Source organism: Orbicella faveolata, unplaced genomic scaffold (genome assembly GCF_042242905.1).
Source record: "Orbicella faveolata isolate gen_17 unplaced genomic scaffold, um_ofav_v1 contig_34, whole genome shotgun sequence".
In the NCBI taxonomy this organism is placed as follows: domain Eukaryota; kingdom Metazoa; phylum Cnidaria; class Anthozoa; order Scleractinia; family Merulinidae; genus Orbicella; species Orbicella faveolata.
The window spans coordinates 20897501-20925000 of record NW_028301563.1 but is presented as its reverse complement, the minus strand read 5'-3'; the positions used below and the strand labels follow the sequence as shown (position 1 = coordinate 20925000).

The following is a 27500-nucleotide window of genomic DNA, read 5'->3' as shown; positions in this document are numbered from 1 at the left end:
GAATAAAGGCGTGTGTGTTTTGGGTCCAGACAGGTCATACTCTTGTCAATGCGAAAAAGGATATTGTGGGGCACATTGCGAATGTAAGGTGATAGAAATGTTGAATTTAAGCAATGCAACACAATGCTCCTTACTTGGGCACATTATCCAATCCTGATTCTATCGACATTGGCTAAACTCGTTCAGTCTTTTGTTCCAAGAATTACCTCAGGTGTTTAAACTAGAAATCATTGTGTTGCTTTTCTTTTAACCACACTCGTAGTTTTCCACGTTTGTTATCCGTTAAGGAGAAATGAATGATTTTGCATATATATAGTATTGAGAGCTGTAAAAAATTACTCTTCTTTTTCGACAGCTTTTTGCAATCCATGTGTCAGCTTTCCGTGCAAAAACAACAGTACTTGTTCTGCCCATGGCAATTCTTATGTTTGCACTTGTCTCCCGGGCTTCACTGGAACTAACTGCGAGCGTAAGTAGTATTTTTGTTGTATTTTGTATGTCTTATTTCTCCACTTGGCAATTTGAATACAGTACCAGAGTTAAAATAAACTGAGTGAAGCGAAAGGGAAGTGGAAAGGGCAAGATATGGTAAACTATATGTCTTTTAATTAGATACATAGATTAAGTGAAGAAAGAGTAAACACGTGCACAATAAACTGTACTACGTAAAACAAAACTGGTAAAGTGCCTCTTTAAATGGTTTTCTAGTCGGCTTATTATGTTAGATAAGGAGTGTCAATTCAATAACAGCATCCAATAATAGTTGAGCGTAAGTAGTATAAATAAGGGGAAATAACCAGAGCTGTCTATTCACTACAAAATAAAAAGAATTTTAGCACTGGTCATTGAACAAGGAGAACATAGAACTGTTTATATTGTTATAAACAAGGAATATGTTACTAAAGTAGCATTGCGTACATTGTTTTGTAGTTCCTTTGCCTGATCCGTGTAATTCACAACCTTGTGCTAATGGAGGGACGTGCAGTTTTGACCCTATAAAAAATGAATATCGCTGTCGCTGTTTAGGGAAATATACTGGAAAGAATTGTGAAGGTATTCAACTCAAATATACGTACTTAAAAAAAACGAGAGCGAGCACGTTGGTGACTTAACATCTTTGCTATATAAGTAGAAACTGACAATAAAACAAGCTGCAGTCCTACTGGCTGCGCTACTTGTTAACAGTCAGCTGGGAACTAAATTGTAGAGAGCTTGGAAGTTTAAATTGAGGACACAAAAAAATTCCAGTGAAAACAAAGATTGTTAAAGAATATAAAAAAAAGTTTTAAACGCTAATGACATAAGTTGCAATTTTTAGTTGAGTGTACCAATCTTTTATGTGTAGAATGGCACTTTTAAAATTAAACTTGCTCGGTTGCATTTGGGGGAGAAAGCGTGTTACTCATGCGCACTCAAACAGTTTCAAAGCACAAAAATTGCACACTTCAACACTGCAACAACTGGAATGGAATTAAACGTTTTTCGCTTTGGAGTTTGCGAAGCCATGGATTGGCATCTGAAGAGACTGCCACAAGTGCTCTCTCGCATTCTCTCGTGTTTCATATCATGTGTATCAAATATGTCCCCTTTTTTCTCACTTTCAATGAACTGTTGATCGTTGCTTTAACAATCACGCTAAAGGAAGTGGGCACAGGCCAATTGTGAGATTAGTGTAAATGTTGACATTTGTTTGAGTGATCATGTCACGGAACCTCTTTTGTTAGTGTGTGACTGCCCTAAAGCTCGACCACTTACCAATAAAATAACTTTGGACCAAAAGTGTGACGCAGTGGGTGAGTGTTACTGTCCAGCTGTTAACGGAATGGACACTATTTATGAAGAAGGAACAGGTTGCGTCCTTCCTGGTAAGTCACATCTTTATTGTACATTAGATAAATTGTTTTCAAAGCTTTAGAACATAAGGACAGTGTCATGCGACTCTGTTTGCGGTTTCTTCTTTGCTATTGCATTATATGAGTTGCTAGCTGACCTTAGACAGCTTGCGCTGTGAAAGAATAACTTCTTTTCGGCAAATGCTTTGAGTTCTCAACTTGGACAGAATCCTGAAGTTCATACGGTTTATATATCATATCAGTATCAACAAATATTTGACATCCATTGATAAATTATGAACCTTAAAGAAGTTGGTTGCGAAAACGGTGCTTCAAAAATCTAGGCAGAGAAACAAAATAGGTGCCGTACCCTCTTGTTATTCAGTTAAGGTATCATAGTAGGTGAGTTTTTACGAAAAATGCGAAAAATAGTTTTATTTTTGCTGTTCAAATTGAGAAGACCCAGATAAATATTTTGCACAAAGAATGGGAAGAAAGCGTGTTTACTTTTTAATATAAGGAGAAAAACTATTTTTGAGTCTCATTAACCCCTTACGGCACGTAAATATAATTCACCGCCAATTTTCACGTTTAAATCAAATTGCGGTGTGATATTTCGTTTGTGCACGCGAACTGTTCGCGATCTGGTTCTTTCACGAAAACGCAGGAAAACTTCTTGCCCATTTTCGTCTTCCAAGAAGCCGAAGAGGCGAAAATCTGGTGGAAGCCACAGGTTCAGCGTCCAGCAAGATCTTTGGCTCTGGGCGACCGTGGGTCTAGCCTCTTCCAGGAGTTCAGTTAGTTGAGGCGCAGCGCGGAAAACAGCGCGCGAAAAAATAAAAAAGGCGCGACGAGAGGAAGCGAAAGAACGCCTGTGGGCAAACTTAACAAAAGGTCGTTCCGGGTATACCAGGATCTGGTATACACTCTGATTGGTCAACGAGTCAGGCGGTGTTCAAATCTGTGATAAACAACACACTCTCCGATAAATGGAAAAGACGGCGCCCTCTCCACGATCATGGTAGTTTGTTTAGCTCTTGAGACCATAATGAAAGACCAAGTTGAACAGTTGAACAAAACGTCAAAAATCGTGTTCTTATCGGTTCCAACCTTGAAATAAGTACATGTAGCTTATTGTGGATGTCCTTCACCAAAAAAGGGTTGAACGAGAAAAGAAAAAGACTAGTGGCTCAAAAAAACAAACGGAAAAAAGGCCAACAAATCCCGGAATCTAACTCAGGTCCACTAGATTGGAACGTGGGTGCTAACCATAGTAACAAAAGGTGAGGGTGTAAGAATATTATTAGGGTTAGGGCATTGGGGTATTAGGATAGTACGGTGTTAAAATATTAGTATATAGGTATTAGGGTGTTAGGGTATTAGGGTATTAGGGTATTGGGGTATTAAGGTGTTAGGGTATTGGGGCAAGAGGGTAATAGCGGAGCTCCGGCGGCCCGAAGGGCCGCCAAGCGGAGCCCCATACTCATATAGGAAAGAGAGGGAAACCCATGAGTTGATTTTCACATGGTTATCATGGCTAGCGGTATTGCTCGTGGGCGCGTACGTACGACGACGACGGCGGAGTTGCCCAACATGGCGGCCATACTCCAAATAATAGATTGACAGAGACAGCAGCCTTGGTTTACCGTGTACTTCCTTGATATTAAACATCCATGTTATGATTAATTGAAACCTGTCAAAACAAGGTATCCGCTGACTGGTATCACGTGACCATATCGCGGACTCAAGTTTACAGCTCCTCGAGGCCACGTGTTTTTTGAAGTTGACCGCTGACCAAGTGCAAGTTATCGATTGGATCGTGTCGATTGGCTCATATTAGGTTAACTTGTTGGAAACAGGGCAGGATTGTTCGGAAGGCGGTTAACGCTAACCCAGGATTAAAATTTAACCGAATTATAACTTTTTCTTCTATGCAAATGTTTTTGGCTGTTTTGTTTTTTTTTAATATGGTGATTATTAAAACTCAAAACAGAAGGCCAAACAATATACAGAAAACCTCACCGCAAAGTTACAAAACTCAAATCAAAATTTCTACCTTTTCCTGGGTTAGCTTAATCTGACTTTGAACAACCCGGCCCAGGAGCTACGCTTTTAGGCTGGCCTAAATCTATATATTAGGGTATTAAGATATTAGGGTATAAGGGTATTAGGGCATTAGGGTATTAGTGTATTAGAGATTTAGGATATAACGGTATTACTGTATTAGGACATTAGGGTATTAGGATGTTAGGGTACTTTTGTGTTTGGGTATTAGGGTATTGGGGCATTAGGGTGTTAGGACATTGGAGTACTGGGGTATTGGGTTATTAGGACATTAGGGTACTAGAATATAAGTGTATTAGGGTATTGGGTTATTAGGGTTTTGGCTTATTGCGGTATTGGGGTGTTGGTGTATTGGAGTATTAGGGTATTAGGTTATTAGCGTAATGGATTATTTGGGTTTTGGGGAAGTACTCTTATACCCTTATCATGATACCAATACATCAGTATCCCATTGCCCCAATACCCTAATACCCTAATACCCTAACGCCCAAGTGTATTAGGGTATTGGGTTATTAGGGTTTTGCCTTATTGGGGTATTGGGGTACTGGTGTATTGGTTTATTGGGTTTTTAGGGTATTAGGGTATTAGAGTATTAGAATATAAGTGTATTAGGGTATTGGGTTATTAGGGTTTTGGCTTATTGCGGTATTGGAGTATTGGTGTATTGGGGTATTAAGGTATTAGGTTATTGGCGTAATGAGTTATTTGGCTATTCGGGTACTGAGTATTGGAGAAGTACTCTTATACCTTTATGCACCAATGCATCAGTATCCCATTGCCCTAATACCCTAATACCCTAACGCCCTAACACCCTAATACCTTACAAACCTAACACCATAACGCCCTAACACATAAATACCCTAATACCCTTATTCCGTAACAACCTTATACGCTTATAGCCTAATACCCTAATATCCTAATAATATTATTCCCTGATACCTTAATACTCCAATACCCCAATACCGTAATACCCTTATACCCTAATACCCTAATGCCCTAATACCTTAATTCTCTAATATCCTGATACTTTAATACCCCAATACCCTATTACCCTTATAACCTAATACTCTAACAGCCTAATACCTTAACAGCCTAATACCCTAATACTTTAAGACCCTAAGACCCTAATACCTTAACACCTTAACACCCCAGCACCCTAATCCCCTAACGGACTAATAAGCTTATAAACTAATACCATAATACCCTAATATTCTAGTAGCCTGATGCCCTAATATCGTAATACCCTAATAATCTAATACCCACATACCCTAATACCGTAATACCTGCATACCCTAATAACCTTGGCAATACCCTAATACCCCAACATCCTAATACCTCTTAAACTGCAAACTTTTAGGATGCCGACGTTTAGTGTTGCTAGTACAGAGCGAAAACAGGAGTCCTATTTGACCTTTTTTCCAGTTAAATTGACCGCAAAATTGTAACAAGAAAAAATTGTCTGTTGAATCAAATGACCTCAAAATCAAACGGAACAGATGCGATCGTGTTGCGATGATCAAATCTACTATGAATTGAGCTCACATTCTTCCGAAAGCAAAAAAAAATCCAAAATGACCGGTGAGTGTTGCGTTTCACATTCCTCCGGCGTAGTGTGCACAAATGTTCTTCACCAAAAAAAGGGTTGAAAAAGAATCGAAAAAGAGCAGTGGCTTAAAAAAAAAAACAAACGGAAAAAAGCCGACGAATCCCGGAATCTAACTCAGGTCCACTAGATTGGAACGTGGGTGCTAACCACAGTAACAAGTAAGAAACCTTGCTTCAAGGTGGAAAGATACAAAGTACTTCAGCGTTATCAAAGATTGGCAAGCAAATAAGTGAATTAGGTAACAACTATGCGACATAAAGTCTCTCAAACTGCAAACTTCTCGGAACCCGACGTTTAGTGTGTCTGGTACACAGGGAGCAGAAGACTCTATTTTCCCTTTATTCCAGTTAAATTCGCCGTAGAATTGAAGCGCGAATCAATTTCTTGTTGATTCAAATGACCTCAAAATCAAACTGTGCACATGCGATCGTGTTGCGATGATTAAATCTACTACAAATAGACATAAAAAGCTTTCCGCGAGAGGTGTTGTGTGACTTTGCGATATGCTAACTCATTAGCCTATTCAAGTGTCAAATTGTATCAGCTAAAGGTATTAGCTCAAACAAGCCCAAAAATGTTTGTCTGTGGGCAAAATTTCTTCTCAGTTCGAGAAGTTCTATTTAGTTCTCCTCGCTCCCGCTATGCGGGATTCGTCTTCCAATGCGACTTAATATGTGAGCTTGTCCTCAAGACTGAGCAGGATTTTCTCGCGGTGGATTCTACACCCGCGGTTAAAACTTGGCTTAGTCATGAGCCTTTTAGAGACTCGCAAGACCGCGGTATTCTTATTAGAGACTTTTTCGACAAATGCTCTGGTGGCGTCAACGAAACTGTACCCTTTGATTTCCGAAAATTAATTTCAGGAGCTCAATCCTTCAGTAGCAGTACCATCGATATGTAGAGAGGATTGCCTCTCGTCAGTCTTTACTAAAAACTTCGGAGCGGAAATTTACAATAGCCTTTCAATAGCAGCTTCCAGCAACTTTACTTCTGTCATCAAAAACGTTCCCAATGCCTATTACAAAAGCCAACATTTGGCCTTATTTAGTTGCCTGCTAATTTAACTTTAGAATTGTAATAGAAATGAACTATACCCAGAAAGCAAAGAAAACAATTTTCTATTTTTAGTGCAACAATCGCAGCTAGACCTAGTAATGTAAAACGATACACGTGCCTGCAATAGTGACTATTATTATATGGCTGTGTCTCACAAGGACTGGGAACTACCGAATTTACGAATTTGATTGGCTGAAGTCGATATTGGCCGCGGTCTAGATTTTCCGATCTAGACCGATATCTAGACCGGTTTCATTTTGCGTAGAAAAAGTAGCAAACTAAAATACAAAAATGTCCACCATTTTCTTTTATTTTCTTCTGAATCATTTATGGAGTGTCAAAAAGCGTGATGACAGAAAAAAAGTAAAGAGGACGAGCAAATTTCGGCAGCTTTAAGTTAAGCTCATCGGTGTTCACAAGCAAAATGTCAGTAAACCTGTTAACAAATTAAAGTTTTCTTCTTTGCCATATAATAAACATCTTATTAACCGAAGTAAGTCGGACTGCATGGGAGAATCTTGACCTCGGTCGTGTGTACAGACCTCGCTGCGTTCGGTCTGTACTCACGACCTCGGTCAAGATTCTCCCATACAGACCTCCTGCTCGGTTCACGCTAAACACAGACTGATAATACATAGATCGTTTTTATGCGACGTCATCATTTTATAAAATCGAAAACTTAAGAGCCACCAAACTTTTTATCCCGATCAGGCATAATAGTGGGTAAATTTATATTAGTTTACAATGTTACAGCTTAATAGTGTGCTCGGTTTGAAAACCAGCGTATTTTGAATTTCAGTGTTGTAGCGGTGCGTGACACAAAGGTACAATCGCATTTGTCGACAGATATATACCTATCTCATGATTTTTAGCTTTTTTAAAAGTTAGATCATTAGGAAAAGTGCTTATGTAAATGTTTGTTTGTTCAGTACAGATAATCAGTGGTCTAGATACCTATAGTAAGTTCCAGATGTTTACACTAATTTCCGGCCGTCAGTGGTGCACCAACATGACGTTTCCATAATGAGCTCTGTAAATTACCGCGAAACATTTCGACAAATATCTGTAGTCTGGAAAAACGCACAAACATAAAACTTGTAGAAGTGTCTTCTCTATCAACTTCCTATGATATCACAATTTCTTGACTTTATCCACTGAATAGTTTTCGATTTATTGTTTATTGCGTGACAGTGAAAACGATCTATTTACTAATCTGCACCACCACTGAAACCCTATAGATTGCTTATGCAATCTTCGGGTTAAAAGAGAGAATGCTAAATTTTGTTAGCATTGGGGTATGGGTTATTAGGGTATTAGGGTATTGGGGTATTAGGATATAAGTGTATTAAGATAATTCCTCTGAAATAAAAGTGACAATAGATTTTTGTTCAAACTTTGCCCACTGAATATTTGTCATATGATAACTTCAATTTTGAAATAAAAAGGGGGGCTGCCCATGCTCATTAAGAAGCAGTGAGGCATTGAAAGTGCCCCATTCTGGCATTATTTAATGCTTATTATAAGAACGCATTCCCAGTAATTGTAAAATCTTTGTGAGCCCAGACTCATAAGAACATGCATTAAACTACAGTCAATACATTGTGTCGGACACAAATAAACATTTTAAGTTTGATTCAGACAAAGCAAAATCCTTGACTAAAAATTTGAACCAAATTTCTTGACGTTGTTACCAAACTGCAAAATAGAAAAGACCACAGTGTATCTGCTATTTTTCTTATTTATTCAATTTTCAGCGGTAGAAATCTGTTACGAAAAATTGTCTAGGTCTAGTTCCAGAACAATCTAGAACCGGAAGTCATTCAGCCGTGACCAATTTGTATAAGAACATTCCAGAACATTCTAATCCTTATATAATTTCTCAGATTAGAATATGTGTCAAACTACTTAATTTAGTTCCAAATAGAAGTTTCTAGAACTTTAAGCCTCATGTATATTAGAGCGAGAGGTTCTGCTGTAAGAGAGACTGATTCAAATTTGAAGAAGCTTAGTGCTGTAAATTCGCGAAGTTACCTTGCGGAAATGAATTAGTTTGTTGCTGTTACCAGCGATCCTAAGTTCTGTCTGGAAACAACCCTGCTCTACAACGATACTCGTAACAAAATCAGATCAGTCTTTTCTCAGGCAAAGCTTATGATTAGTTGATTATAATGACTGTAAAAAAAAAATTGAGGTGCCCGTGCTCGTTGGTGAGCTAGAGCCATTTTGCAACTGACAGAGCTCAATATCAAGGCAAATCCGTCATGCTTTCAATATGCGCGTGCACGAGCGCGCGCTAATGACGGCATAAATTATGCGCAGTAAGGATGCGCGATGCAAATGTGAGGAATGACCTTTAGGTATTGGGTTTTTAGGGTTTTAGGGTATTGGGGCATTGGTGTATTGGTGTATTAAGGTATAAAGGTATTAGGTTATTGGGGTACAGGGTTATTTGGGTATTGGGGAATTACTCTTATACTTTTATATTCTAATGCATCAATATCCCATTGCCCTAACACCCTATTATATAATAATCAAATGAATGCGCGCGCTCTGATTGGCCAATCAGCTATGGTTTATTTTGCCTGTAAACTCATGGAAATAGCGCGTGTCTTCTGAATTATCATATAAAAGCAATAGACCCCAAGTTTCTATGGTTTAGAGGCATGATAAACCACTTGGGACGTTGGAAGAACACTCGAAGAATTCGCAAGAATTCTTCTCGTGTTCTTCCAACATTCTGCGTGGTTTATCAGCCTATAAACCATAAAAACTTGTGGTCCATTGCTTTTAAAATAACCTATCATCCTAATACCCCAATATCCTCATGCCCTAATACCCTAATACCGTAATAACCTAACGCCCTAATACCCTAATGACTTAAAACCCAGCACCCTAACACCCTGACACCTTAATACCCTAATACCCTAACACCGTAACTCCCTTAATTATACCCTTATACCGTAATAACGTAATATCCTAATACTATCATACCCTGATACCCTAATACCCCAATACCCGAATACCGTGATAACCTTTTACCCTAATATCCTAATGCCCTAATACCCTAATACCCGAATGCGTCAATCCTATTACCCTTATACCCTAATATCCTAACAGCCTAACACCTTAACACCCTAATACCGTAATACTTTAAAACCCTAAAACCCTTATACCCTAACACCCTAGTAATCTAATCCCATAACACCCTAATACGCTAATAAACTGATTTCCTAATACCCGCCCCTAATATCCTAATATCCTGATATTCTAATACCCTTATAACACAATACCTAAATAACCTAATATAGTGCTACATGTGTACCCTAATAGCCTTATACCCCTCTACCCTAATACCCCAATACCGTTACACCCTAACACCGTAACACCCTAATACCCTAATAATGTAAAACGATACACGTGCCTGCAATATTGACTAATACAGTGATTTCAGGAGCTTTATCTACTGGTCAGCGGAATTACTCCAAAATATTTACAGATGATGAAAGGACATTATTTGCAAATCATTTGTATAATCTGCAACACCACTAAAACAATATAGATTGCTTACGAAATCTTCGGGTTAAAAAGGCATAACACGTCAGAATCCTTGAGTCGCAGCAATAAAATAAATATGAGGAGCAACGAATATACATCTCTTGATGGGAGCGAAGCCGGTACCCGTCCATTAAACGTGCCTTCTTAATCAAATTACTTAAGTAGGCTTAACCTATATTCCCGGGGAAACTGATATTTGAAAATCAGATTAGAAAACTACAATGTACCTACAGTGCAGGGTTGTACATACTTACTTGCACTCAGTTCAGATTTTCCTTACAATGTGCTTGCAGCACAATAAAATGCATTTCATTGATGGTTGGCTAAAGGGATCTTTGTGCTGCCACTTGCTAGTAACGAAGAAATTACAGCCGTCCAACTTGAAGCTATGCATGATTTAAGTCAGTCCATATTTAACAAGCCTTGACACACTCGTGATAGTTGATATTCTCTTTTTTGTTTCCTTTTTTTAGGTAGTAATCCGTGTGACTCTAATCCATGTCAAAACAATGGCGTTTGTAGACGAATCGAGGGCGACAAGTATTATTGCCAATGCACTGAAAAATATTATGGAACAAACTGTGAATGTAAGTAAAGTACACACCCAAGCAGAGATAACCATTAATCGAGGACGTAATCGTTTTTATAGTCTTGAGAGAAAGTTTTATATTCTACGTGCCAATCTTACTTTCGTTAAAGGAATAGAAGTAATAGAAGACTTAATCAACAGTTTAACCCTATTCTGTTTGGGCGAGAGTGACTGGAGAACAAAAGAGTCCTCAGGCTAATCTCTACTTTCTTGGCCTAGACTGTTCACAGACCTCTATTTTTTCGTTTATTTTTATCGATCGTTGAAAGCGGATAGAATCGCTAGAGAACTGGACGCCAGTGCAAAACGGGAGACTTGACATGGTAGGGTGTGGGGAACGAGAAAAAGGGAAGGAATGTGGACATCTTCGGCTGAAAAAGGAATTGTCGTTTCTCCAGAAACGAGGAATTCCCACTGGTTGAAAGAAGACAAAAGTCTTATCACCTTGACAACAGCCGATCATGATTGCGTCTAGGCGCGTTTGTAGCAGCTGAAGCGGTTCGCAGAAGTTGTCATCTTTAACACATGCCGTGATTCGTAATGGAACGATTGTTAGAATTGTGTTTAAAGAAATTTTCACATGTTTCTTCGCTCATAGATGAACAGAAAGAGGTTGTTGCTCATCTTCTTCGTTCGAAGGACGTTGTCCCAATTTTGCCGACCGGCTCAGTCTGGGAAAAGTATGAAATATGAACACAGCGCAACGACAAAAGAAATACAAATGGTGCGAATGTTGATGTTCTAATTTTTTCCCACTCAAAAGCATCATGAAAGAACAAATAATAGTCGCAATGGAAGAGCTTGGCATTTCTTCCATCGTTTTGCCAACAAAGAACGACGTGCTTCCACCGATTGGAGAACAGAAATACCAGCTTGTTTTCGGTGCAGCCGAAAACTTTTTAGATGCAAAATTGCAAAAAATGTTGAAGAATACAGATTCTCTGCTACACAATTGTGTCACGCTTAGCGTAACACTTTACCAAATTCCCCCGGCGAATAGCAAAGGAGCAAGCGCATATCCTAAAAAAATCGAAAGGAAAGCTTGATTTCTGCTTTTCTCCCTTCTTGTAGGTATTTTTTGAAGCAACGGTCGTCTGATTAGACGACATCCTCGACACATACGTGTTGTTAAAAAAGAACAATTTACCGCTTGAATTTAATTGGTTCGATTTATTTAATTAGTCAAGAGGCGGAGATGTTAGCGACAAGGCGATAACAGGGGTAGGAATCTAATAAAACCACTTTTTTTAAAAAATATGTCTACACTCTCCATATATTCTTCGTTTAGCTCGCTCGGCTCGCCTCCCCGCTCCCATCCCCGCGTGCTTCGCGCACGCTTGGCTCGCCTCCCCGCTCCCATCCCCGCGTGCTTCGCGCACGCTTGGCTCGCCTTCCCGCTCCCATCCCCGCGTACCTCGCGTACGCTTGGCTCGCCTCCCCGCTCCCATCCCCCCGTGCTTCGCGCACGCTTGGCTCGCCTCCCCGCTCCCATCCCCGCGTGCTTCGCGCACGCTTGGCTCGCCTGCCCGCTCCCATCCCCGCGTGCTTCGCGCACGCTTGGCTCGCCTCGCCGCTCCCATCCCCGCGTGCTTCGCGCACGCTTGGCTCGCCTCCCCGATCCCATCCCCGCGTGCATCGCGCACGCTTCGCTCGCTGTTTTTTTTCGCGTGCACTGAAAAATAGAGACTGTGAGCAGTCTATACTTGTGCCATCCGAAAAGTACTTTAAAAACTTATGTAACATTTCCTTCAATTATCATGGTAGGATTGGTTTTATAATCGAAATTCAGGACAGTCTTTTAAAACAGATCTAGAGCCACGTGTACAGCTTGAGTAAACAAAGTTGTAGTCTCAAAAATAACTACTCCTTTACATTTATTTCATTTAGGCACAGAATGTACATGCAACAACCCTTGCTTAAACAATGGAGTGTGCATAGACATTGGAACCCACGTGTTCAAATGTCAATGTGCTGCTGGCTTCACTGGGACTACCTGCGCAGGTCAGTATAATAACACGCTGTAAAGCCGAGGTTAAGAAAACATGATCACCGTTTGCAGATACTGTTTAATATGATAACACTGTTTCATTATGAAAGCAAATCAAAGTTAACGGAAGCATTTCTCAATTTCATTAGGGCTCTCTTAAGTCATTCAAAGTGCTATAAAAAGGCTTTTTCAGTGCTATTTCTGTTACGACATGTATCTTTATAATAGTTCTTAAAATCCTGAATCCAAATATAAAGACGATTAATGATATTATAGATAAGAAACTCTAAATTAATCAGCTTCTTTGCCATCGAAACTCAGTTTTTTGGAAACTAAGTGTTTAACATAGGGATTTATTTCCACCTTTCATTGAGACAATTGTGATTGATTGAGCCAGTTCGATTCGAAGCTATAATCTCAACTATTCGAGTTTGTGGTGTAACCTTAATTATATTCAATCTCTCAAATAAAAAAATACAGAAATTGTTCCAACGATTGGTCCAGGATCCTGTCTTTCAAGGCCGTGTTTAAATGGTGGAACCTGTCTTGACAGAGCATCTGGATCTTATGACTGCATTTGTCCCTTGCAGTACACGGGTCCTCATTGTGATGGTATGTTATCCGAGTTAGCTCTTATCTTCCGTGGTAGGAGATATTTATGAACCTATTGAATTTTTAGTTATCATAAATCTATCTGAAAACAACTTGCACGAGTCCTTTAATTGGACTGCAAAGTATAAGTGCATGCTCATGATGTATTCCAGAGGTGGGCTTATTAAGATAAATGGTTTAAAGAACTCTAAAAACTTCTTTTCAAATAACCTTTTATGCCATGCGACAGCAGTCTAAGATGGCTGGAAAATAGCAAATATAAACACATCAATAACAGACTACATCGCCTTTTTTCTGACTTCCTTTAGTTGATAAGTGTGCAAACTGCGATGTTAACGCCGATTGCATCAGTGGCAGATGTCGGTGCAGGATGGGATATGTCGGAACTGGATACGCTTGTGTCAAAGGTAAAATATGATTAAGTTTTCTAACGTAGTTTTCGTGTATTCTTATTGTTGTTTCCATTGCTTTTTAACTATTTTTGGAAAGAAGAGTTATATTTTGAAGTGCGGTGCTTTGGCCCCTTTCTTTCACTCCTAAAACGCGGAAGCTCTAAAACAGAGAAAGGAAAACAAAGGAAAACGGAGAAATCGAGAAACGCAAAAGATGGCCAACTATGACTGTTGCTTCCTTTAGAATGATCGCACGCTATTCTTTCAGTTACTGATTTTCTTAATTAAAATGGACTCAAGCTATACTTCCTGACCAGGGCGCTTCTGCCTCCGAACACTAAGGAGAGGTTGTAAGCTAATAGTTTTAACTGTTTAACTGCAGATGACAGAGGTAAAGGATGTGGAGAAGTACTTTGCCCCATCAATCAGCATTGTGTACGAGGTTTCTGCATCTGTTTGCCAGGATTTCATTGTTAGGTATGATTTACGTTTGACCCTTTAGCGTCTAAACCATAAATATCATGAAGAACTGAACCCACGCCTTGCATAACCCTGTTATGCAACACTTCAGTTATTTACTCCATCTAATTAAACTTGATGGAAATGCAGAGGACAATCGGGTGCAGCTCGTGTATTTAACCGTGTTGTTATCATGATTTGCTGTGCAAGTGTTTATTACTGTCCCTTTGATAACATGATTGTAAATATGTTTCCTCTGAGTTTCACTGTCCGCGCTCAAAACAAAACCGGAGATTTCACAACTACTTCCCTATGTCGGGAAAAGATGAAGTCGAAATAAGGATGTACACATAGGAGTAAACAACTTTCTTACCAGTAGTAATGTGCGCCATAATGTTAAATATTATTTTAATCTTCACAAGTGATTTCTCAAAAACACATTAACGAAGCATAATTATTTTCTTGGATATATTGCAGTATTGGCGTCATCAAGTAGATGGACCTGGTGGAAGAAATTGAAATAATTCCAAATAGGAAATTTGTAGCATCATGAAAGTGAAGATCTAGAAATAAAGATGTGTTTGCCACTTTACTAGCTTCATGTTACAACTTCATATTGGATCAACACTGTGACGATAGATGAAAATCAGGAAACGCTTTCCACTATTTTTGTTAAGTGGTTTCTGAGAAAGCAATGAAACGAGCTGAAATAGGACAGGCAAGACTGTCACTACAACCTTTTCAGGTATGAACGGTTCATTCGGTCTTTTATCCTGCCTCTCGTAGGCAGCGAGGGCCTTATGCCAAGCCGGCTCAGAGAAACAGGTGGTTCTGAGGACGAGAATGGCTTTATCTACGTTACAAAAACAGAAACGTCCACACGTAACTGTGACTAAAACATAATTATAACAGGACCCTGTACTTGAGCTGATAATCTCTAAACAACAAAGACATACGTAGGTCCATATAAACTGAGTTATAACCCAAGATTGGGTTTAGTAAATTACTGATTGGTGAAAAGTCGGATAGGTATGAACGTGGAGGAAAGCCAATAACTGATATCAAAACCAATTCCAGTAATTCCTAATGTTGACAAGGTGTTTTATTAAAATAGAAATATAATTATAATACTAGGATTACTCTTCCAAAGCGCTGTTTTATAGCCTCATTTGGCTGAAGCTCTACGTTTCAGCCCTACGGTCAAAAGTTGGACATAAAATAATAATTCGAGGTACGCCGATAGTATTAAAGATCTGAAAGGCGTATAGCTAGTTTGATCATCACTGCATCTCTTGATATGAAGCTGAAAGAGAATATATCGATCGTCGTTCCTTTTGATGGCCTCAAGAAAAACAGAACGCCGCCATATGCATTTCTAGTCTTCCATCTTATCATCACAACGTAGTGCAGTTGCTTCAGTTTGCATCTAAAATACAGAAAAGACCAAGTAATAAAGCAGCTAAATTAAAAAAAATTCTCTTTTTACATCACATACCGATCTTAATACTTACCTATTATCTTGCAAGTATTATCGATGAAGTAAAATCCTGAAATACAAGAGCATTCACCGTCCACACAAACAGCATTCAGCGGACAAGTGTTGCACTCAGACTCTGTAAAGAGAAAAGGATTCTGTCAATTCAAGATTAAGTATTAGCGCCAGTGATTATGTCCTTCATCCGATCGAAATTGAACTTAAAGCCCAGGATCGAGACGAGAATAGGAGAATTGTGGATTCCCTATGCTGCATAGAGGAGTGAAGGGAATGAGAGGTGAAAGGAAACCGCATCTGAACTACAGATAGAATATCTGGTGAAGATCTTATGATCCACACTGTTTCACGGAAGCCTCGAGTTTGTTCTTATGTCAAGAAACGAACTTGCTTAAATCGCAAAGAACTGTGAGAATCTTTTCGTCACATTACAGCCTAGAGTGCTTGTAAAACATTCGACGTACTTTTACAACATTATGACGGCCATTTGTAACAGACCTACGAAATTCTCTCACCCAGGTGGGGCACTAGGCTCGGTTTCTAGCCGTTTTGGGAGCCCGCGTATCATCTTCCTCCCAACGTGTAGTGCAACGAACGCGGGCTCACAAAATGGCCGGAAATCGAGCCTGGTAGGGTACAGAAAAATCAACCAAGGTCTTTCCCGTCATACACACAATACCTGGTTTACAATCTCCTTTCAGTCCGCTGCCCCTGAAACCCGTTCTACACTTGCAATGACCGTTGTTGCACATCGCGTGCACGTCACAATCAATACATTTGTCTCCTGAAAACAAGGAAGAGATACAGCAAAGAAGACAGAAGCCATACTTACTATGAAAGTGCTACTAATATATAGATTTAGCTAAGCCTAAAAGCGGAGCTCCTGGCCGGGTTGTTCGAAGCGCGATTAAGCTAACCCAGGATAAGCGAGAATTTTAATTGGGGTTACCGCTAGTTATGTTGACCATGAAAAAAGAGTTGCGTGGTTTTCCATTTTATGCATGCATGTGGTTCTGTTCAGTTATTGGGCTCCGCTTGGCGCCCCTTCGGCCCGCCGGAGCTCCGCTGTGATCAAATTTTTTCCCCTTGAATTTTTAGGTTCCATGAAAACTCAAAAACACCTTTTACGGTTTGCAAATATCTGCATTGTCTCCAGTGAAATTTAGGCTTGAAAAATGTGAAAAATACGCAAATGAGAGGACTGATGACGTCATAGACTCAACCCAATATTACATCAAGTATATAAATGTAAATATATGGAAGGAAACTTAACGGAAAAGATCCCGTCCAAACAAGAGAAACTCGAAGGAATCTTTTTCTCGTACATTATTCAATATATTCTTACTTTCATTATAGAAATTTAGTTTGCTCAATCTGCCAATTGTACAGTCATCAAAGTGACCATTCACTAGTCCAAACACAAATTTTAAATATCTTTGACTTAATATAACAAACCAAACTATGGAAAAGCGAAACGCATTTTGTTTGCTGTATTTTCGATTTCCAAGTAGCGGGTCTCACATGAATTTCTTTCCGTAAACACAAGTCAGTGAATTAGTGATAAAAATTCACGAACTGACTCAACCTTTTTACCCCGACAGATCCTCAGAGTAAAAGGGTACAGTCTGGGTAACTCTGGCGTTTATCTGGTAGCGCTTATCGTAGTTATAGCCTATAATTAAGTCAGCCAGGCCGCGTTTATTTGACGTCATTCCGTCCGACTCGAAATTGGCGGGATGACGAAAAACCTGCTACTGACTTGGCATCCTTCACCAGGTCAGCAAAATCTATTTTTTTTTCCAAGCGATTATCCATTTCACTATCTTCAGTGCTCTCATTTCAGAGTTTAGAGCATGTTTGGCTCAAAATAATACGGATCAAGAGCAGCAATTGCGAGCGCGGCCATGTTCTTCGGTGGATTAAAACATCAGAGACAGCAACTGGAACGCAAGTTTTATTCGTACACAACGAAAACTTCTACATCACAACATGGACTCGTGTAACAACTCAATATGGTGCAATACATAGCCTCAACCTGGTGTTGAGCTTACAACTACTTTCGGTCTAAATAAAACACTTCCGGTTTACATAAGTTGAATTTGTATCTTAACAGCAATAACCTAGAGTGGTAGTTAAAAGGCTCTTCGTAAGCCATTTCGACAAAATCTCTCGGACGGAATGACGTCACGAAAACGCGGCCTGGCTGCTGAGTACTGTTCAAAATGGCGGCAACGATGTTCGAATTTTGGGCTTCTTTGGAGACGAATGCGTTTTTTGGAGTAACCTTCTCCTTTAACCTGACAAATCGTGTCTCTATCAAATACAACAACTACAACAACTTTATTATGACTCGCATATTTACAATTTCTACAGAAATAGATATACGCATTAAGTTAAAAATGCTTGATAATAGCAACAGCGCGAACCCGCAGGTAGCCTGGGCTAATCTAGGCGGGCCACATCTATATTTACATTAAAAATAAGATTGTTATGCAACTACTTATAGAAAGATTTACAAAACCGTTTAATACAAGTACATTTTCATATTTTGATTGACACTAGGAGCTATGATTTACTAGAGATAAACTAAACTATCGGTTAAAATTAATCAGGAACTAAATTTAAGAACTCGAGTCAGGGTGTCGACTTCAATATAGTCATACCTATCTGAAAGAGTCTCACATAAAAATCTACGAATTTTTTTCTTAAAGATTGGTTTAGATAAATCTCTCCAGTCTGGAGAAATTTGATTCCATAATATCGCTCCAGTTCTCGAAAAAGAGCGTTTGCCTCTATCGAGGTATCCTTACTGACTAGCTACAAACGACATGCATACAAATTTAATATCATACTTGAATTTTCCGGAATACTTACGTTCGCAGTATTTTCCACCATACTGCTCGGGACAGCTGCATTCACGAGAGTTAGACCCTACTAGCCTGCATGTGCCACCATTCTGACAAGGGTTGGGGTGACAAAGATTACGTTTACTTGGATCTGCGCCAAATACGTTAGACCAAATAGCACACAATTAGGAAAAACATATTTTAACAAAAAGTACTAACTTTATTTTACTGCAAAATTCAGTTAAATCTAATAATCTTATACCTATGGTATGGTGACCACAGTCAGGCGGTAGATAACTCGGCGGACATTTGCAGAAAGGCTTTGTTCCCACAACTATACAGGTGCCACCATTTTTGCAATATCCAGGCTTGCAAATCTTGGTAGCTGAATAGTTGTGAACAGAAAGGAAAAAAAAAGTGTATCAACATAATTCTATAAAGAACGTATCTGGCGTTTTGGAAAAGCAGGTAAGGCTTTTTAAAGAGCAGCTTAACAAAAAATAAACATGAAATAAAAACAGAACTTTGTCCAGTTACAAAATGTTTTATATTCTATCAATTTATCAAATGTTCATACTTTTTTGTGTAGTTCAGAGAGAAAACTGGGAAAAAGAACTAAAAATACGAAAATAGTAATAATTTATGAGCCTATTATGTTTTCTCTAGCACGAAGCGACTACGAGTAATTTGTCACAGCTTCTGGGTAACGCTGACCCATCGCAGGTCATTTCATCTCAAGCATTTTCCAGGTTTCCCTAAAGGAGCGCCGGCGCGCATTAATTATTCGCATAGGGACCTTTGGGTGGGTGAAACTCAGTGAGAGGGCTGTCTGGCAAGGACCTCGATCAGCGCTTGATTCTAGACAACTCGATCGAAAGTCCAGCGTACTAACCATTTTGTACCAGTGTCTTACGTTTATCTAGTTCACATACAATTATTCATGTTTTTTACGTTCCCATTAAATTAGGTTACCGAAAAATAAGGAAAAGAATACTCATAAAGTAGAACTAGTATAAAGGTTAGAAAACTGAAGCAATTTACATACAAATTGACTTTACACCGGTAGAGAGATTGGTATGCAAATGATCGATCATCATAAATGTTACTTACCATCACAGTTTTGACAAAGATCTCCTGTACATTGCTCGGGACATTGGCAGAAAAAAGACAACTTATCGGGACTGGGAAAGCATTTTCCGCCATTTTGGCATGGATTGCTGCCGCAAGGATTCTGTCCTGGAGAGAGTTAAAGCTGGTGACCAAAACGCAACCAAGACAGAAGCATACTGATATTTTTCTATTCTGTCATTAATTGTGTAGATCACAGAGCCATCACAAAAATATAACCTTTGTTTATAATGCTCTGAATGATTTCATTACGTATAGAGATGATTTCGCCACAACGTATCAAAATATATTTTGGCTAAACTTTTCTTTTTTCAACTTTTCTAACAGGAAGATGTTTGCTTCCGTATTTTCCGGTGTTTAACGAACCAGTATTAAGGGGATCTCGTAAGCAACCATTAGTAAGAGTCCTGTCGGCGATCCCCTAATGCAGTTTTCAACAACAATAAGGTTTAAGGCTAACTAAGGATAATGTTCTAATGCATCGCCATTACATGCACATGCATAAAACGTAAACGAGTGGACGATGTTATGTTGTTATTCGAAGGTTGTTTCCAAAGAAACTGTATGAATAACGTTGTCCGCGAGATTCATTAGAACTCTTTTATACCAAGAAATCTTTTTAACAATTGTCATGTCATAGAAATAATTTCTTACTTGCTTCCTCGCAACCTTTTTCTGTCAACGTGTAGATTTTTCCATTGTAACTAGGGCAGTAGCAGGCTCCGTTTTCTTTGCATTGTTGTGAAAGAATGGGAGGAACCCAATGAGGATCACCTTTTGGACAGTCACAAGCTGAACAGGAAGGAAACAGATAAGCAAATAGAGCTCTGCCTATTGAGATGACGTTTGTGTCTGTTAAACTCTACAAATCTTGGTTCTTCTTTTTTAAATGTTGCTTCTTGATTCTCAGAAAAGAGTCAATCCGAACGTCAGATATCAACATTTCATCATTGCTTACAATAGCACAAACAAGATTGAAGAGTGGGTGAATAAAAGGTAACGAAGTAAATCTACTCTGAAAATTAAGGCCTTGCTCACCTTTTAATCTGTAGAAGCATACATTAATTAATGTATCGGCCAAGTTGAAGTGATGAAAAACGCCCATCACTTACATCGAAACAAATTCTTTCAAACTCAGTTGTAAAAGGGTGCCTTTCGAAGACGCTATTTTGTAAGGTGTTCGAAGAGGCTAGCAAGGAGATCATACAGCCAAGGTAAATTGCTACATTTCTTATCTTCCGTCTAGGGACTAATTTTAATCAGGTCATGACGTCTGTACACTGCAAACATGCATGCGTCATGTCTAGTATTATATATTGTCAGAAGAGTGATATTCTAAATCTAAATCTAAATCTAAATCTAAGTATTATTACGTCGGCAACATCCAGAGGACATTACGCCAACTCTGAAACATTAAAATGATAATAAAAACTAAAACTACAAATAAAACTAATAAAAATTGCAATTAAAAATAACCTAACAAAGTTTACTTTTAAAAGTAGAGAGATATTGACTGGTAAGTTCGGTAACACTTTCTTTCGGGAGTTTGTTCCATTCAAATGTTGTCCTAGGAAAGAAAGAAAATCTAAAAATATTTAGTTACTTACTACAAAGAGGAGGTTTGAAACTGCCTTTACAGCTGCAAGTAAAACTCTTTTTATCTTTTGACACCTGACAAGTGGCACCGTTCTGACAGAGATTAGGAACACATGGATGCGCTGTCTCTACAATAAAACATACGTCAGAATTTAACGAGTGGAAAGATGGAGGGACAGTTGTGTTTAGTGATCAAGGCTGCCGGTTGCTTACTAGAATTCGCAAAGGCGTCATGAGGGATTTGGGTACGAATCCATTAATCCTGAAGTTTCTGGCGTTATTTAAAGTTCACGGCATTTATGACTCATTTCAGACATAATAAGGTGGAGTAAGCCCCTTCTCTATCAGAGCTGGTCCAGTGGTATCACCATTCGCATGAATGACGTTATGTATTATTTTCTTGCACTAGATCCATCTCTTGGAAAGAGATACCCTTTTAGTAGAAGAAGCATAAACTCAACGACCGACATTTACTGTTTACTTACTGTTTGCACAGTCAGGTGGCAGAAAATTATCTGGGCAGATGCAGTGATGTTTATCGACGCCGTCTTTAACGCAGATTCCACTATTCTTACAAGGATTAGGGGTACATACATCTACAGCTGCGTCAAAGAGCGAAAGAAACAATTATTAAGAGGAAATGACAGGAGAGTAGAAAAGAGAGTGGAAAAAGAGATGAGGGAAACGAAAAGAAAAGAAAACAAGAGAAATGTCGAGTCAGCACGGTCCTTCTTCTTAAGTGGCGACTTCAGAAGCTGATACTGGGCAACCATTTTGCCAATGCGGCTGAGTGTTAGCTCAGAGTCACGGGTTGCTGTGTCGATAATTGGCCTGTCATGAACGTACGGGATTCTTATATAGTAGTTGTAGTCGTCGTCGTCGTCGTCGTCGTCGTCGTCGTCGTCGTCGTCGTCGTCGTCGTCGTAGTAGTAGTAGTAGTAGCAGCAGTACTAGTAGTAGTTGGACTTTATTTAAGTGTCGAGGTGTTTAGCTTTTGACAAACTAATTAGGGACACCAATAAAATATTAAGTGGATACATTAAAACTAGGACATTTACACACACACACAAGTAGAAAAATCTAAAAGGCAAAATATTCCAGCTAATTATACACATGTATGCTAATTCAGGACACTAACAGAATCTTAAGTGGATACAATAGTGCTACTATATATCAGGAGTGAAAATCAGGGACGGAGACCGTAAGTCTTGGGATCCGCGCGCACCTATGTTATGGGACAATTTTGCTATTTTTAGAACAAATTGCGCCATCTTGACGACATTTATCTGCGCAGATCCACGCACATGTCGTGGTTTCTCGCGTGGATGTTGTCACATTGTGTGATCAAATGGTGAGAGTTGCGAGATTCTCTTGCGGATTTTTCACAACGATGGCGGGGAATAAGGCAGGGACTACGAACCAAGGCGCTTATATTTATGCTCTGAGCTAATGGAAAAAGTGAGTTTATCAGGGTCGAAAACAACACTGAATAATAATAAGATCTGCTCGCGTTAGTTGTAAGCTTACGCGTACGCTTTTGCCTTAGTTCTGACTTAAAAATGTAGCAAGAAAACTCTCCACTCTGGTATCGAGTTAATTTGTGAGTTTCTCAAACAATGCTTAATCATAACCAAAACCTGTTTTTGATGTTTCTTATTGTTTCTGCTTGTTTGGCGAGGTTGCAAAAGTTTTTGAAAGGAAAGTCTGAGCGTACAGGTGGCTCATTTCCACTTTCAAGTCTGAGTGGGTGTTTTCAATTGTTAACAAATCTTGACAATGATTTCTTTCGTTATCTTTTGTGCTGAGATGCTGCAACAATTTTCACCAACGACAAAAGGCTACTAACATCATGTCTGTTTCTTTAACACAGTGAAGTTTTACACTGCGAAAATAAAATAGACAAGGAGTTTTGATAACTCGACCAGCAAAATCGAAATCGTTATTCGAAGTTAATTGTTGATTAAAGAAAGCGTCATCGTAACTTTGCAGAGTATTTCTGCTGTATTCACGTATTTTCAGCTAAGCTTTTATGTTTTCAAACATTTGTCAACCTTAACTGATATGTAAAAACTATAGAGATATTGTGATTGTTTGAGTTCGATGTATGTTTCCACAGGAAAGTGCCCAAGTCCAATTTCTCATGTTTACTGACTGTACAAAACACGCAACGGCGGGCGCTCTTGTTCATCGACAATAGACAATTTATTGGATTTTTACACAAACAAAACTGAGCAGTATCTAGAGACGTAAACTTATTGGGCCTCGATGAAACATTAAGTGTTGTTTTCGGGCGAAACTCAAACTTACAAATTTGTTTTACTTTTTGGCCGCGATAGACTGGCGAAATCCCCGCAAGCGTCTGGTAAGAGGAGGGAAACTTTGAAGTTATAAAACACCGCTATATCCAAATATATCCAACTAGATTTTCGATGTATTATGAACAAGCTGTTAATCTTCATTATATGTGAAATTTGGGCCCCGTTTACACGGGTCCGGACACATTTTGCACGGACAAAAACTTGCACGGTTGCACCATGCATTTACACGGGACCGGCGGAATTGGACAGACATAAACGTATTGAGTTGTGGGTCAAAAGTATCAAAAATTACGGCAATTTCCGACGGCATTTTCCCCGCGCTACATCCGCAAAAATCCACGCAGCAAGTACGCGCTTGTACCGCACGCGATAGCGCAATTTGTTCTTAAAATAGAAAAATTGTTCCATATTTTAGGGACAGCACCAATGCTAGAAATGGCGCGCGCTTTATACGGTCTCCGCCCCCGATAATGGCTCCTGCTACTATTAGGTGTATCAAATTCAAACATGGCCCCGAGGGTTAGAGGAATAGATCAAAAGAAATTACATTATAGTTAAGTTTGAGGCAATTTCTTTTGTTTTAGTCCCCTATGCCTTGGCGCCACTTTAGGTATCGAAGTTGGCCTATTAAGACTATTAAGTTGATTGTCTTATGTCAGCCTTTTTTTTATTGCGAGGGCTACTTGATTGATGAATGCCAAGTAATAAGCCAAGTAATTTTAAATGGGTAGCAGGCTTTTTCACTCTAATGAATTCTTTATTTCTGTTATATCGACCATGAGCTGAGAAGCTAAAATTGTTTTGAAAGCTAGTGAAAAGATAAAACCTATGAGGTGAAATTAGAACATGAGAAAAAGTGACATTTCCAGTACAATCGCTTGCATGCATGAACCTATACTTTCTGCAACTTAATGCTGTTAAAAACTTGCAAACTTGACTTAATAAAAATCAATTGACGACCTTACCAATGTTGTGGGACTAATTTGAAATAATCATCTCATTCTATTATGGAACGTAAGCTAAATTCCGGGACCAACAGGAAAAATAAATTACAGACTGGATAAACCGTTTTAGCATGAATTCCATTGGACTCGAATAAATTCGATTAGCGAAAGGTCGATTTCTTTCGATTAAAATTGCCTGCAATATTTATGTGCACTTACTTTTGACCAGCTGGACTCCATTAGCTTCGGTAGCCGCTGGGTATACCGTTAAGATATTTGACCTTTTCAATTTGAATCTTCGGTGGCAGTTACATAATTTATTTTTCCGCGTCGCTGATCACAAGAGAATCTTGACATGTGTGTTTTTCTTTTCGGTACAAGGACCGAAGGGCATGCCAAATAGACAGTAATTAAGAACTTTGCGAAAGGGTTAGCGTGTTTGTGTTTCTAAGAGCATAGCTTTTTTGCATGTTTACTTTGCCGCCTGGCAGAAGCGGGATAAATTTGAAAAATGATAAACAGTCGCGCCGAAGAAACGGTCAGTCTGAACGGTCCAATAAGCGAATTGATTACAAATTATCGTTAATGAACCGAGGGGTCCTATTGAGAAGGCGCCGTTTCATAAACTGGACACATAGATAACGAATTATTTGAAAGCGGAGCCAGTTGTCGAAGCAACTTTGCAAACTTCGTTCCGTTAAAATGCGTCAAGTGACGTTTGTAGTTGTTTTTGTCCTCCTGGGTTTATGTGTAGCAAGGCCCGGGAATATTGGAGCAGAAATCGACGAATTATATTCAGGTATGTTTCGATATGTTTACAAGACCTTGGCAGTAAGACATGATAAGCGAAATATTGTAAAAATGAGAAGAATTGACGTTTGCTTTCGTCCACAATGTAACTTTTATGCTCTACTTGTATATAGGCAAAAATGAACGGTGCGCATTTGAGCCTCTTGACAGCCATATCAATTTTATGTGCGTACAAGGCGCTCATGCACACAAATTAGTTCCTCTTGAGGACGCAAAGGCTATCAGACTGACCCTCGCACTATTTCTCTTAGTCTGATCTTCTCGCTAGAGAAAAACATTTTCCATACGTAAATGATGGAACTGAGGAGATTCGGCAGAACGGCAAAAAATCACTTTATATTTAACATATGTGCGCTAAAAATAAAAATACTGACTGTAGTTCGTCTTTCTGTTAAATGGATTTGGACCGATATTGACAAACTTGGAAAATTAGACTAGAATTACACGAGTGTCAGCTCTGCAAAGAGCTGACACTCTGAGCTAACTCAGAACAGACAACGTGCTTGTAGAATATGTCTCTAACGAGCGCATTTTGATATTCTTTCCATACAAATGCTATAGCATGCTATAGGCGAGCTTTATATTTTGGGTTTACTCGCCAACATGTTTTGAAACCGAACTCCAATGCCCGGAGGTGATGCGTGCATGGAACGGTACGCGGGTAATCCAGCTTTTTTATAATCATTCATAATCAGAGATTAAAACTTGTTTTGCTATGTCAAATACAACTGCTGTCAAATTCATTTTTACACAAGTTTAATCAAAATTCTGCAATGAATATTGATATGACCGAATGTATGAAATATTTTAAAAAGGTAAAACAGATTACATAAAAGAATGAATAACAAGCCTGACAGTAGGTTTCTCTTGTAACTGAAACGCCTCCAGGAATTAGGAAAAAAAAATTGTCTAGCAGATACTTTTTAGTGACCTTTGAAATGATCTTGAAATAATTTAATGAAAAATACATGTTTAAATAACAACTTCCCACGCAAAAATGGTAACATAGACACTTCATACTGACTGCATCCAAAGCTGAGGTTTTCAACTTAAAGTTTAGAAGACGAGAAACAATGACTAGTGGCCATATTCCCCCTGTTATTAACAGACGTTTATTGCCGTCAATGTTTTAGGCTGGCGATGCATTGTGCTGTGTTTCATTACTTTTATTGTTAAGACTTTGTGGGAACAAACGTCCATCGCACAATAAAGATATGCACTTGACTGGTTTTGAGGATAAATATTTATTCAAGTTAATTTTGAACGTCTCAGTTCGTCACACGTCAAGTGGTAAATGACTCAGTTCGAATGCTGCACTTGCACCTCCGAATTCCCCATCTTTACCAAATTACATTTATTGGTTCTCAAAAAGAAAACTGAGCTACAGCTCTAGAATTAAGAGAGACAAGATTAATGATTTAAGACTTACCGAACTTATCAGCTATTCCTTTGGTGCATGCAAATGCTAACTGAGATGTCGAATAAACGTTCCCCGAATTAGAACGAACAGTCCGGTCCCGAAGCGAAGTCAGAGTGGATAATAATATAAGAAATGAATGAAACTGCCCACCTTCATCTTCATTGTGGTGCTAGTGCTCGTATAACGGCATGCTCTCCGGCAATTCGTGGAAATTTTTTTACCAATTTCTGTCTAAAAAGAGCTGAGTACCATTCATTTGGCTTTCGTTTCAGCGGCTGCATTGATTCTATGCAAGAATTGATCTGCGGTGTACATTCAACTCTTTTACCGGTTGCCTCTGTATGACGGTTAAAAAGTACTTCAAGAGAATAATTTATACATGTCACATAATTATGATAATGATGATATTAGGAGGCAATCTCTCTGTTTGCCGATCGTAGCAAATGCAGCACCCCTAACCACCATTCGCTTGCGTCCTTCAATTTGCCAGTCTTATTTTGTAGTACAGTACAGTTCTTAGAAGCACTTGACGGTTACTTATCATGTTCTAATTTGAAACTTGCAATCAGCGACCTGAATTGATATGTATTGATTACTGTGTTGATGTCTAGGTCGTTTAATGTGTGTTTTTTTCGTTCCATTCCCCTTCAGAAATTGGCTCTCTGTCCAACGATGACGATGCGAAATCTAGCCAAGAAAAACTTAACGGTATGAGAGGTTAATCATCAGGCGATAATCAATAATTTTATTAGTTTTCTTCTCCTATATTCTTCTCTTTTTTTCATACCTTTTCA

The 27500-nt window shown here is 39.0% G+C and overlaps 3 protein-coding genes across 5 annotated transcripts in view; 2 read left to right on the top strand and 1 right to left on the bottom strand.

Moving 5' to 3' along the window:
* LOC110064073 (uncharacterized) overlaps positions 1–14744 on the top strand; it is a 23034-nt gene extending 8290 nt beyond the window's left edge. Inside the window, exons 10-19 of the mRNA XM_089299017.1 lie at positions 1–83; positions 356–469; positions 931–1053; positions 1725–1865; positions 10587–10700; positions 12590–12703; positions 13170–13301; positions 13610–13708; positions 14076–14170; positions 14630–14744. The exon at positions 1–83 is cut by the window's left edge and continues 34 nt beyond it. Of these exons, the coding sequence (XP_089155143.1) occupies positions 1–83; positions 356–469; positions 931–1053; positions 1725–1865; positions 10587–10700; positions 12590–12703; positions 13170–13301; positions 13610–13708; positions 14076–14170 (1015 nt within the window). The 3' untranslated portion in view covers positions 14630–14744. The remainder of the gene's footprint in view (positions 84–355; positions 470–930; positions 1054–1724; positions 1866–10586; positions 10701–12589; positions 12704–13169; positions 13302–13609; positions 13709–14075; positions 14171–14629) is intronic.
* Positions 14745–15232: 488 nt separating this feature from the next.
* Positions 15233–27500, bottom strand: part of LOC110064069 (uncharacterized) — a 23419-nt gene continuing 11151 nt past the window's right edge. The window contains exons 11-19 of the mRNA XM_020771075.2: positions 21700–21816; positions 21226–21342; positions 20273–20410; positions 19601–19726; positions 18753–18875; positions 18519–18641; positions 16324–16428; positions 15664–15765; positions 15233–15578 (exon numbers count right to left, since the gene is read on the bottom strand). Coding sequence (XP_020626734.2) covers positions 15568–15578; positions 15664–15765; positions 16324–16428; positions 18519–18641; positions 18753–18875; positions 19601–19726; positions 20273–20410; positions 21226–21342; positions 21700–21816 — 962 coding nt within the window. The 3' untranslated portion in view covers positions 15233–15567. The remainder of the gene's footprint in view (positions 15579–15663; positions 15766–16323; positions 16429–18518; positions 18642–18752; positions 18876–19600; positions 19727–20272; positions 20411–21225; positions 21343–21699; positions 21817–27500) is intronic.
* LOC110064072 (uncharacterized) overlaps positions 24884–27500 on the top strand; it is a 40895-nt gene continuing 38278 nt past the window's right edge. For 2 of the 3 annotated variants that reach the window (XM_089299012.1, XM_089299010.1), the window contains exons 1-2: positions 24885–25275; positions 27358–27414. In XM_089299012.1, the coding sequence (XP_089155138.1) occupies positions 25179–25275; positions 27358–27414 (154 nt within the window). In that variant the 5' untranslated portion in view covers positions 24885–25178. Of the gene's footprint in view, positions 25276–27357; positions 27415–27500 lie in introns of all 3 variants that reach the window. The other variant, XM_089299011.1, reaches the window with a different exon arrangement.